Source organism: Gordionus sp. m RMFG-2023, chromosome 1 (genome assembly GCF_954871325.1).
Source record: "Gordionus sp. m RMFG-2023 chromosome 1, tfGorSpeb1-WG-v2, whole genome shotgun sequence".
Taxonomy (NCBI): domain Eukaryota; kingdom Metazoa; phylum Nematomorpha; class Gordioida; order Chordodea; family Parachordodidae; genus Gordionus; species Gordionus sp. m RMFG-2023.
This window is the reverse complement of record NC_088775.1, coordinates 35,391,378-35,404,188: the sequence shown is the minus strand read 5'-3', so window position 1 is coordinate 35,404,188 and position 12,811 is coordinate 35,391,378. Positions and strand designations below refer to the sequence as shown.

At 25.8% G+C, this 12,811-nt stretch overlaps 1 protein-coding gene across 1 annotated transcript in view; it reads left to right on the top strand.

Moving 5' to 3' along the window:
* Positions 1-12,811, top strand: part of LOC135924652 (voltage-dependent calcium channel type A subunit alpha-1-like) — a 161,334-nt gene that overhangs the window by 36,088 nt on the left and 112,435 nt on the right. The window contains exon 2 of the mRNA XM_065459745.1: positions 2,373-2,605. Within this exon, the coding sequence (XP_065315817.1) occupies positions 2,373-2,605 (233 nt within the window). The remainder of the gene's footprint in view (positions 1-2,372; positions 2,606-12,811) is intronic.

Genomic DNA, 12,811 nt, shown 5'->3' with positions numbered 1-12,811 from the left:
AGAAGAAGAATTTATAATGATTTAATTATATATTTTGTATATAAATTATTAAAATCTAACAATCCTTATTTTAATTATATATTTTTACATAGATGTAATATCAGCTCATTAAATAAATTTTGCTCACTTCGAAATTTGAATTTTAATAATTGAATCCTAAGCTTTAAACATACCATACATAGGTCTAATAAAAATTGTATCTGTATATAGGTCCATTTTTGCAAGATGTATCTGCATCTAGATACATTTGGAAAGTTATCTTTTAACAATCTGCTACAGGCGCGTACGCAGGAATTTGGTCTGGGGGGGGGATAATAAATTTTTTTAGGAAATATTATTGTTTTTTAAAAATATCAAGCATAAATTTATTAGACTAATAACTATTTCTAATACACAATTTAAAATTAATGTGAATTATAAAAAAATTATATGTAAAGAATCACTTAAATGATCCAAAATAGAAATTTGAATTTTATGAGCCTTTACACAAAAAGTTTCTGGAATAATTGCATTTTGTATGTTATATATTTACAATGTAAAATCCGATCTTCGTTGTGATTGAGCTAATTTATCAATTATCTCCCTAGCTTGTCGTCAAATGCATATGAATATTCACAAGATTCTTTTTAAATATACCCGGGCCGGGCCCGAAATATTTTAAAAAAACACCCAAGCCGGGCCTGAATTATTTTAAAAAAACACCCAATCCGGGCTGTATTTTTTAAAACAGCCTATATTTGAAATCGTTATTATTAGCTATGAAAATCAAAAATAAATATAATTTATTTTAAAAAAATCTGGGCCGGGCCTGAAAATTTTATTTTAAAAAAAGCTGGGCCTGGCCTGAAACATTTTTTAAAAAAGCCGAGTCTGGCCTAAAAAAAATTTTAAAAAAAGCCGGGCTTGACCTAAAATTTTTTTTAAAAAAACCCAGGCTAGGCCGTAAAAAATCTTTAAAAAAAATCCGGGCCGTACCCCGCAAATGGTACTTCTGCAGGCCTCTGTTATTCTTCTTAAAAAAAATGTTCTCTCATTAGTTTACTAATGGAAAGAGTTTATAAACCCTTTTAATACATTGGGAATTTAATCTAAAATGTGTTTGAAATATGCAGAGCATTCATAGCATTTTTTGGGACTATATCAACCATTGTTAATCTTATAAACATAGTTATTCAGCTAGTAAGGCATCATAAGATATTTAACATCTTCATAATAAAAATCTAACAAATATTTTTTTTTCTATCACCATCTGAAAAAGGTTGGGAAGGCTTTTGTGGAAGTAATATTTGCAGATTAGTAAGTGCTGCATGATGAATTAAAATTCATTTATTTGGGTTATAAATGTATCTATATTTAAGATATACTCTTCTACTGATCCTATATTAATGTTTTAACGATGAGCTTGCCTTGCTACAAGTCGAGGGAGACAAATATTAAACAAGTCTCTGCTTTGACTCAACAATAAAATATAAAATATGAAATTCTTCATCAACATTAGCCCTAATTTCCTTGAGTTCTGATAAAATGCTCTCCGCTATTCTCATCTTCTTAATCCAGTCAATGTCATGTTTTTGAAAAGTAATACTTAAAATAATTGTATAATTAAATAATACATTCTAATGAGAAATAAAATTTGGAATAAGCATTGAATCCAATAATTTTCTTGCTTCTGAGGAAATATTTCTTTCAGGCCATTGTAATATTTCAGTAATAGCAAATAATTGGCTCTTCTAACTCCTTAAAAGCGGTTACTGCTTGATGGCAGAGACTCTATCTCATTGGACAAGGTTGCAATTTCTTTTTCCCTGTTGGACAAGAAGTTTCAGAAATTATTATTATTTGACTATAAATTTGAAAATGGTAGATAAATATTACGCCACTAAAAATTTGAAAATAATAAGTAAATATTACGCCGGAAAACTTGAAATCGAAATTAATTGATAAAATAACTTAGTAGATAAATGTGATAATAAATATAATTAAATATATATTTAATATGAGATACGAATAAATATTAACAAATATAAATTAATATAAACAATAATATTTTAGAAAAATATATCCGGAATCTGCATTTTTTGGCTTTGGTGCCCCCCCCCCCCGCTGCGTACGCCAATGCTCTGCTATAATTGTACAATTAAAAATCTTTAAAAAAGAGTTTTAATAATAAAAAAATGTAATATTTATACCATTTAAAAAATATAACCTGGCCAAAGATTTAAAATGCAAAAGTCATATACGCCCCCCCCCCCCCCACCACCCTAGCGACGTTTAAATTACAAAATTATATTTTTGAATTGTTAAGTATAAATTTTCTCCTATAAAAAAGTTTTACATATATTTGGAATTCAATTCAAAAAAACACAAATCAGGAAGCTAAAACAGAAAATGGTAAACGGAGAAGGCGCAAAAGTTCGATATTTAACCCTTTGAGAGATCGTTCGCTTAAGGCTAAAGGGGCGCTTAAAGATGACATTAGTGGGGATTCGAATATTTACCTCAATCCAATGTTCGATGCAAAATCTCAACAGCTTTACCCGCATCACATGATCACACCATCTACCCCACTAAAACCGAACTTATTTGATATAGCTAGAATGGCCGAGTAATAAAATTAATTAATTATAACTTTTGTATTTACAAATGAAATTTAGTTAGATGAAGAATGAATTAAATTATGTCTATAATATGATTATATAATAAATATTCTTATACATAGAAATATATAGGAATGTTTCCAGGATGGAGGTTATAAATATTTAAAAACATAATATTATTTATACAGGTTAGAGTGAACAGATACTGATAAAAAATATAAATATCCACTGCACATAAGACATTTAGAAGTGAGGGGGGTGGGGCAATAGAAATATAAATATAAAAGAAAAATAGAATCATTTTAGATCAGTTGATGTTGAAAATTATTAAATAATGAGACATTATAACGTAAATAAACGATCAACACAATTATAGAATCGATAATATGGAAAGTATTTATAAAATATTTTAAAGAGTTTTATATGATATACTAGATGATAACCTGTCAACAATTACGGGGAATCAGAATTTTCTTCTTTACTCAATGATTTTTTGGAAAAACCCACAGATGGCAGATTCAAGAATTGCTGTCATAAGGGTATTTGAGGATTATTATAATAGATAAATTGAGCACATATATAATTTTTACAGATTTTTAATAGCCCTCAAGAATGACAGGGAATAAGAATTTTTCTTTATTCAATGATGGATGAATAATAAATTTTACCTTTATTTGGTGATGAATGAATCAGAAATTCCTATCTTATGATGTTCTAGCAAGAAAATATTTTTTATATTATAAATTAAATGAATAAAAATTTAGTTTAAAAGATTTTTTATTGTGCACATAAATTAAAATTACTAACCATATACTTCATAAACATATTTTATAAAAAATAATGTAAAATTTTAGAATAACCCCTCATCTAAATAAATATAAATTTCTGAATCACATCTCATAAGATAAGGGCCGTAGCCAGGAATTTTTCGTTAGGGGGGGGGGCACTATTTTTTAAATATAAAACAAATAAATAAGCATTCATAGAATTTTTTTTGCTATTTTTATTAAAAAATTATTAATGTTATATGAATACAAAATAATACTATAATATGAACATACAAAAATAATACTATAATATAATATGACGATTTTTATTTTTAAATTTTAACATAAATGAATTAAAGGATAAATTTCGTGTTATTTTTTTCATAAGCCATCAATACTAAATTTTGCTTACTTTGATCTTTCATCGACCTTCTAGTGCTCGATAGAACTCTCTTTATTATAGAGAAAGAAGCCACACAAGAAGCCGTTGTTGCCCCAATGCTGAGTAGCATTTATACAATTCTTTAAATGCATGATGATATTTTTGTATACATAATATTTAGGATATTTTCAAAATTATGTGTTTCCTTAACTTAGCCAATTTTCATTTCATGATGTAAAGTTTCCATATTTAAGTTTAATAATTATTCTAATCGGGCCATTTTGTACGATATAAAATAATCACTATCAAAGGGGGACAATGCATTAAAACTTGATAGATGATTATAATCATCTTGTGTAAATCTATCTAAAAAATTATCAACAAAGTAATCAATAATTTCATGCTAATTCTATTTTAAAGAACTCCAATTGGAGTCGTTTTCGCAATCAAATTGTAATTTGGTTTCGACTAAAAAATCTTGGAATTTATGTTTTACGTATGCTTGATGATTTGTGGGGTAGAGATTAAATTTTGTTAAAAGTTTTTAAGCCTTTATTCTAATCAAATCAATACAATTATAGCTTCTTATATTTTTTAAATATATTGATAGTGGAATCTATACAATTTTTACATCCACTTGATAAGTACCTACTAACTGTAGATACATAATGGATCTATTGTTATTAATATCTCATAAATTATAATGGCTAATATAATATAATTTATATTAACGTAATGAGATAAAAGACCAGAGGCTTTGACAGAATCATGAGTGCTAACCTCTGAATTAAAAGTTCTATTAGAAAAGTAAACTAATACTTCACCAATAGCCTCAAAATTAACATAAATGATGTGAGATGTTTCTAAATGACTAGTCCACCTCTGGTCTAAAAGTCTTTTAAGTATGGCCTGCATATTTACAGGATACATTAAACTGCCTAAAAAATTATGCAAAGCATTGAATAAATTAAAAAAATTAGAAATGATAACAATATTATATACTAATTTTGAACCACAAGGTGCAACATGTAGTTGTAGCAATGTATAAAAGGAGCTTTTTTTTAAATTTTATTTTGAAATAGGGTTTGCACTCTTCCATTTCGGCCAGACATAACGTTTGCACCATCATATGCCTGGTTTATCATATTCGAATTAATATTTAACTCATTAAGTTGCTTTAAAATGCAATTAGTAATGCTTTTAGCAGAAAGACACTGTAAATTAATAATCCCTATTAAATTTTCTAAGACTTCTCCAGAAAAAATATATATAATTATGCTCAGGGTTTCAAAACCTGATGCATCTTTTGTCACATCAGCCGTAAGACAAAATAAAAGGCATCTCACTTTTATTATATTTATCTGAAATATAATCAAGCATCATATCTACCATAATAGATATTACTTCGTTTTAAATCGGGTGATGATCGCGTATTTTTGTATATAAATTTCGTAATTTTATTTAATTCAGGATCTTTTTGGATGGTGTATGAAAACATTGCTATAAAAAGTCCAGAAAGAATAAATTATGTTTTCTACATTTGCAGCATCCGTAATTTTTGTTGAACCAGTCCCAGGGAAAGGTAGCTTCTTATGTTAAGAAATATCATGAAATATTTCTTTAAGATCCTAAAGATTACGGTAAATTTGTTGGTTTATCAAAATTGTTGTTATCTCAGTATTTTCTTTATAATGCTAAAATATTCACCGCTCTTTTAAATAACTGGTTATATCGGGCTTAGATAATATTATTTTGTCTAAGATCTTAATCGGACCATTTTCAAAAATCGGCCCAAATCAAGTTGTTTAGCAACACTGCACAATAATTACCAAATTTTTTAAAAATTTAATAAGAAACTTTTTTATTTTAATAAATATTTACGGATCGGTATCAATCTGTTTCCTTATATTTGATATATATATATATCAAGCCTTGAGTAACCACTTGATTAGCTTCAGAAAATCTTGGTTTTTTATGATTTGCACACAGATCATAATATTGTGATTGAACCATACTAAATAAAATAATTATCATTGAAATAAGTACAATTTAAACTTTATAATTAAGCACCTATATAATGTTATACACAAACACACAAGAATGATAAAATATGAATGAATGATGATTTATTATTGGATAAAAATAAAACAGAATAGGAAAAAATTCATAAACAAGACATTTTTTTTGAATAAATATTTAAAATTTATTATAAAAATAAACAATTACAAATTTTTTTTTTAAATTTGGGGGGCCGAAAAAATTTATGGGGGCCATTTTTGCGGGGCAAAAATTTTTCCCGTGACTACGGCCCTGCATAAAATAGGAAAATTTCTGATTCAATCATCATCAAATAAAGGTAAAATTTATTATTCATCCATCATTGAATAAAGAAGAAAATTCTGATTCTCCGTCATTCTTGACAGGCTATTCTTATATTTTTGATAACGGGTTCTTTAAAAATCTGTAAATTTAATGCAAGGTCACAACAGGCATTATTTATTTTGGTTGTTTATGCTAAAAAAAATGGATTAATATTTTCTCCATATATACACTTCACAATGGCTTACTTTATTTCCATGTGTCCAACGATTTTTTGAATCCAGCAATTATCAGAAATTTTTTTGCAAATGATTTAAATAAAGCATATCTATGGTTTGCTCACTCCTTCAAGTTCAAATAAAGTTAGATGGGAAATGAAATAAATCAGTTATTGAAATTAGAGACCTTCACGGGCCTTGATTTATTTATCAGCCTCCAGCCCAGGTCAGCAGTAATAATTTACAGGCCCATTCCATATTTAATAAAAAAATTCAAACCCAAGCCCATCATAAGTTTCAAATATTTTGCCCAAGCCCATATCCAAAAATTTAATTTATTGCTATAAATGAATATAAACAATATTCAAGTGTTAGGCATTCACTTTGTTTGCAATACTGAAATTTAATATCATTAGAAAAAAAAAATGCAATATATTTTTAAGTTAGTCACAATTTAATAGGCTAATTTTAAAGAAATATTTTTAGGCTTTTTATCAAAACCCAGTCCAGGCTTAGGCATATTAGTAAATATATTATTTATGCTAAAAAATGGATTTTCTACCCTTCACGGCTTTCTTTATTTACTTGTGTCCAACAATTTATTGAATCCAGCAACAGAAATATTTTTGCAAATAATTTAAATAAGGCATATGAAAGTTTACACATCAAAAATAAAATAGGATATACTGAAATAAATAGGGTTTACTTTGGTGTTCAGCAACAAATATTTTAAAAATATTATCTAAAAAATTTGTTGAAAAAAAGAATATTTTCCCCTCAGTGGCAAATTTGATATTGATATTGTGTTGAGTATATTCGCCATATTATAAATATGGGAATTACTAATGGCTTTAAATTGCTATTATCATAGGACAAATATTTTTTAAAAAAACACTATTGGTTAAATTTCGACGTTTTTGAGGATTATTATAATAGATAATAGTATTAATGTTGATTCAGCTATGGTTACTATATCCATTAGGTAAGGACCCCCCCCCCCCCGGTTCGCAACAATTCTTTAATTAAATAGTGATAATTTTTATTGCACTATTAGATAAAGATTGAAGGGTTTATATTGTGAAATAAATTATTGTATACTTACAAGAAAAAAATTTAAATATCTAGATTTATATAACTTTTTTATTTATTATATCCTAATCAATTACGGTTTGGTTTGCCGCTTATGTAAAAATCAAATTTAAACCAACATTTGAATAATATTATTTTAACAGTACCTTTTTGAGATTGATTTTCAGTAGAATCAACTTAACCTTATTTTTGCATTTGGTTAGATAATTTAGATATACTATACACAATAGGTTTGTAGGGAATTAGAATTCAATGAGTATACACAATTTGTCAAATTGATTGAATGTATTTACAAGTAATAATGTTCTAATATTATATTGCCAAATAGTAACCAGCAATTAACTTGATAATTAATTATATAACATATTATGTTTATTTATATATTACATCACAATTGGATAGGATACCTTGCAAATAAGAAATTCTTTCTTGACACATTTGTTTGGTTTTTGATTTGAATGCACTAAAATTATAAAAATAAATAAATAATTTTAGCCAGATGAAGATTTTAACTCTCAACCCCCTCCCCTCGGCATATGCGTAAGTTCTTATGAGTTATTATCATTCATTATTACGTTTTTGGCAGATGCCGAAGAGTTCTTGTTTTGACTTTATCCTGACCTGCCACAAAATGAATTAGGAATTTGTCTTGATATGCTGTGCTTGTGTATATGTTATATTTTATTACTTCTAAGAGTTGATTTATATTTTAAAATATTCCTTTCTGCAGACCCTGTTAGAACGGCCCATAAACCAGGCCATTGAAAATATTGGAAAATAATGTAATGGAGCGTTTAATATTTAATTACTGCTCATATTTTCAATTTCCATTTAAAACAATTTCAAAATTTAGGCGAAAATGATTTAAAATAACCAAATTAATTCCAGGCGGCCCGTAAAATATTGGGAAATAGTATAGGCGCCTAAAATTTTGACTTCTTCAGGTCTCTAATAAAAATTGAAGAGATGTTTAATATTTTTTAATATTAAATTTAGTGATGATATATTTATCTAATAATTAAACGTTTTTTATTTACAAAGTAATGTATTGAGTAAACAATGAATAATGTTTGTTTTGTGTAAACCAAACAATACCAAAAATTAAAGATATAGCTGATAAGGAAATTGTGTTTCCTTTTAAAACCATCATCAACCTTTCAACATTTAGATTAGCATGCAAATTATCTTTCAAAAATCAATAGCTGATCTATATATTCATATATAAACAATAAATTTTGATATTGAATCTCCCTTCAAAAAATATAAATGTTAAGTTTTGATATTTTATTTAAATGCTTATTAAGTGAAACTATAAATAATACATATGAAATTTTGAAGTTAAATTAATTTATGAGTAAAAATAAAGCAAAAGTGAAATGAATATTAATTTTACTATAAAATCAACTAAAAATTTTGTTTTCAATTACTGATGTGTTTTTACCTATAAAGTTAAAGTTTGCTTTTTTGAATGATCCATTTTATTAAAAAATAAATTTGGAGGCTAAACATAGACAGAACTTTTCACTCATAATCGCGAGGGCCAAAAAAGGCCACTATTTATTTTGAAAAAAAGGATTTTGAAATAGGGATTAAATTTTAGGTAACTCACCGGTATGACTAAATACTGCATTGCTAAAAAGCATCAAAATTTGATTATATAATATTTTTTAAAAATAATTTTCAGAGACATTTTTTTCAATGTACATAAATATATTTTCTTATTAAGTAAAAAATTGAGATTAAATATCAAATAATTTAAAATTCTATATTTACTTAATGTTATAAAAAATATATTTAATAGCTTATTACAACTTAAATTTTATTTTTCAATTGCGAAATTTAACAAATATATATCCATAATAGGGCGTTAAATGCATAAATATGAAATATATACTTATGAAACCAGAATAATTATTGGATAGGGCTTTTTTTATATTTAGGTGTAAATATACATGTGAAAAACCTAAAAAAATTTTAAAAAATATTGGTTTCTTTGACATTTAATTAATGAGTAGGTTTAGAATCGAAAAATAATAGAAAATTTATAAGGTACATATTGCTGGCGTTATTAATCAAAATCTTTTCATTTTTGGTTACATATGTATTTATTCAAGAGAAACTAAATATAATTTATATATATATAATATTGTTTGTATTTGTTATATAGTCATACTTATTTTTCGAACAGATACTATATATACTCCTCTTAAGCGTGAGTTTGTTGCAAACATAAGGCGTTTAAATAAAAATTTAGTTGAAAAATTATCTTTATGGATGAAAACAAGAATTTTTATACCAATTTTAATATTTTATAAATCGATCACATCCCCTTACTCATTGTTAGATAGACTTGATGATATATATTATATTTTTTAAATATTCTCAAACTACTTGATTTATTAATCGTTTCTATAATATTATGCAAGATACTCATTGTCCGAGTCAAATGCCCCGGTCCTAAGATATTATTAAATTAATTGCCAATTTACAAGAATGGATTTAATAAATATCAAGTCAATAACTGAAAAATCATAAACCAAAAATGAACTCTTTCCAATTAATGTTACTACCAAATTTGGTTGATCGAATATTTAATAAGTGGTCGGTTTTGTGATCGGCATTCGGTCAAATCATAAAATTATCAAAATATTTTTTAGGATAATACTTAACACGTTAATGTACAAGTATATACCAAAAATGAAGAATTTCCAATGGATAACGCCAGCAATGCAGTATTTCGGTTTCAAATCGGTTATCGGTCAAATCACGATATTTTTAAAATATTTTTTGGGATAATGATTTACAGGTATATTTATAGATAAATAAACCAAAAATGAATTTTCCAAATAATATTACTACCAAATTTGATCAATCGAATATTTAGTAAGAGGTCGGTTTTGTGCTCGTCATAAATCATAATTTTTTCAAAATATTTTTTAGGATAATGCTTAACACGTTATTGTACACATATAAACCTAAAATAAAAATTTTTCCATAGATAACGCCAGCAATGCAATATTTCGGTTTCAAATCGGTTATTAATAAAATCACGATATTTTTAAATTATTTATTGGAATAATGATTTACACGTTTTTATAGATAAATAAACCCAAAATGAACTATTTCCAGTTAATATTATTACCAAATTTCGTCAATCTAATATATATTTAGTAAGTAGTCGGTTTTGAACTCGGCATTTGGGCATATCTTAATATTTTCAAAATATTTTTTAGGATAATGCTTAACACCTAAATATACATGTATAAACCAAAAATGAAGAGATTTTGATCAATAATGCCAGAAATATGTGCCTTACAAATTTTCTATTATTTTTCGATTCTAAACTTACTCATTAATTAAATGTCAAAGAAACCTATATTTTTTAAATTTTTTTTAGGTTTTTCACATGTATTTACACCCAAATATAAAAAAAGCGCTATCCAATAATTATTCTGGTTTCCTAAGAATATTCGTATTTTAGCGTTTAACGCCCTCTTATGGATATATATTTGTTAAATTTTGCAATTGAAAAATAAAATTTATTATGTAATAAGCTAGTATAATTTTTTTCCAATTACATTAAGTAAAAATAGAATTTTTTTGATATTTATTCTCAATTTTTTACTTAATAAAAAATTGATTTATATACATTAAAAAAATGTTTCTGAAAATTATTTAAAAAAATAAAATTATATAATCAAATTTTGATTGATTATGATTAGTGTTGATGAACGCGTTACTAAGTTCGTTTTTTTGAAAAAAATGATGAACGGCGTTCCTTTTATTTTTGACGAACTTTGAACATGAACGCGTTCCTTTTTTATGACGAACGCGTTCGAATTTAACATTCTTTCAATTTTAAAAATATTTTTATTTATTTGAAAAATTTAATATTTACAAATTTTTTAAAAAAAGTATTAGGGGAGACCGGGGATGGTTGGGACACTTTTCGTTCAAACCTTAATAATTTTAATATTAATAGACTAATCTGAATAATTAAAACATCTTCTGAATCCCAGAAGTATAGGCTATTTGAAATAATTAATATATATTTTATGAAGATTATATTTTTTTATAAAATTGAATTTAAAAAAAAAATTTTTTTTGTCCCAACTATGACAGACTCTGTGTTCGTTGGGACACACATATGTGATAGTTGGGACACTCGTGAAATAGAGGTCTAAATAAATTTAAAAATTTAAAATCAGTAATCCAGTAAGACTAGAGACTATGACACATATGATTTTATTGATAATATTGTAATTCATAATCAATAACTATATAAAAAATTTTTAGCAAAATTTAGGAAATTTATTTTGGGGGAAAAAAAATTGTAAAGAAAAAAATGCAAAAAAATTTTTTTTTTAATCATAAACATAGCGAAAGATAAGTATTTAATTATTCATTATTCACAATACTAAACTAATAATAAAATAATAAAATTGTTTATAAAATGAGCTAAAATGGCGTGTCCCAACTATACTATGACCAACTATGACCGAGCCCACTAACTTTATAAATATCATCCAAAATCATATTAATTCATGTTTATTGATTTTGAAAGTTTGCCAGATTGGAAAATAGGGTTTAGGCTTTCCTAAAATCTATTTATTATGATTTTTGAAGCTTTATTTATAAATATAAACGATAAAGTTTGCAAATATTTTTTATTACTTTTGGTATGCCAAAACACATTTTCTTCTGTAAAAATTAAAATACTAAATATTTTTCAAATATTTTTTAGCCAATCATGTATGACTAAATTATCGATGTTAGGCTCAAATTTCCAGTCTTATAAAATAATAGCTCAAATTATAATTAGAATATCCTAACGTTCCATTGTACTCAATGTACCCCGGTTTCCCCTATTTATATTTTTTAATCGGCTGTGTATTTCCTTTTCACATTTCAATTTTTTTAACATATATTTTAATTTAATAGATAAGCATAAGCATGGATATTATTATTTAATCCTCATCATCTGATTCTGAAAATCCAAAATCAGATGAATTATCATTACTATGGCCAAATATGATAAATGTTTTACATTAACATCCTATATTGAAGGAACTAATCTAATGCTTACCAAGTGTAAAGTGGCCAAAAAGTATTATATTGTCAAAATCTTCAGGTTCAAATTTAAAACTACATTTGATTTTAATATTAATTATTTGATTTTATATGATATAATTAAGTTAAATCATTAAATTTGAAGAAATAATGCATTTGTGATATTTGACCCCAACAATAACGATAATTATTTTAAAACTATGGCCTCAAATATGGTCAACCATTGATAGACGCCGTATTAAATGGGATTGATAAAAGGTATTAAACCTATTACTCTCAATTAGTTACATATATTTTATTTTTTTAAAGATTTGAACATATATATAAGGATCAATATGTTCTTTCTGCAATTATACATCCAGCATTCAA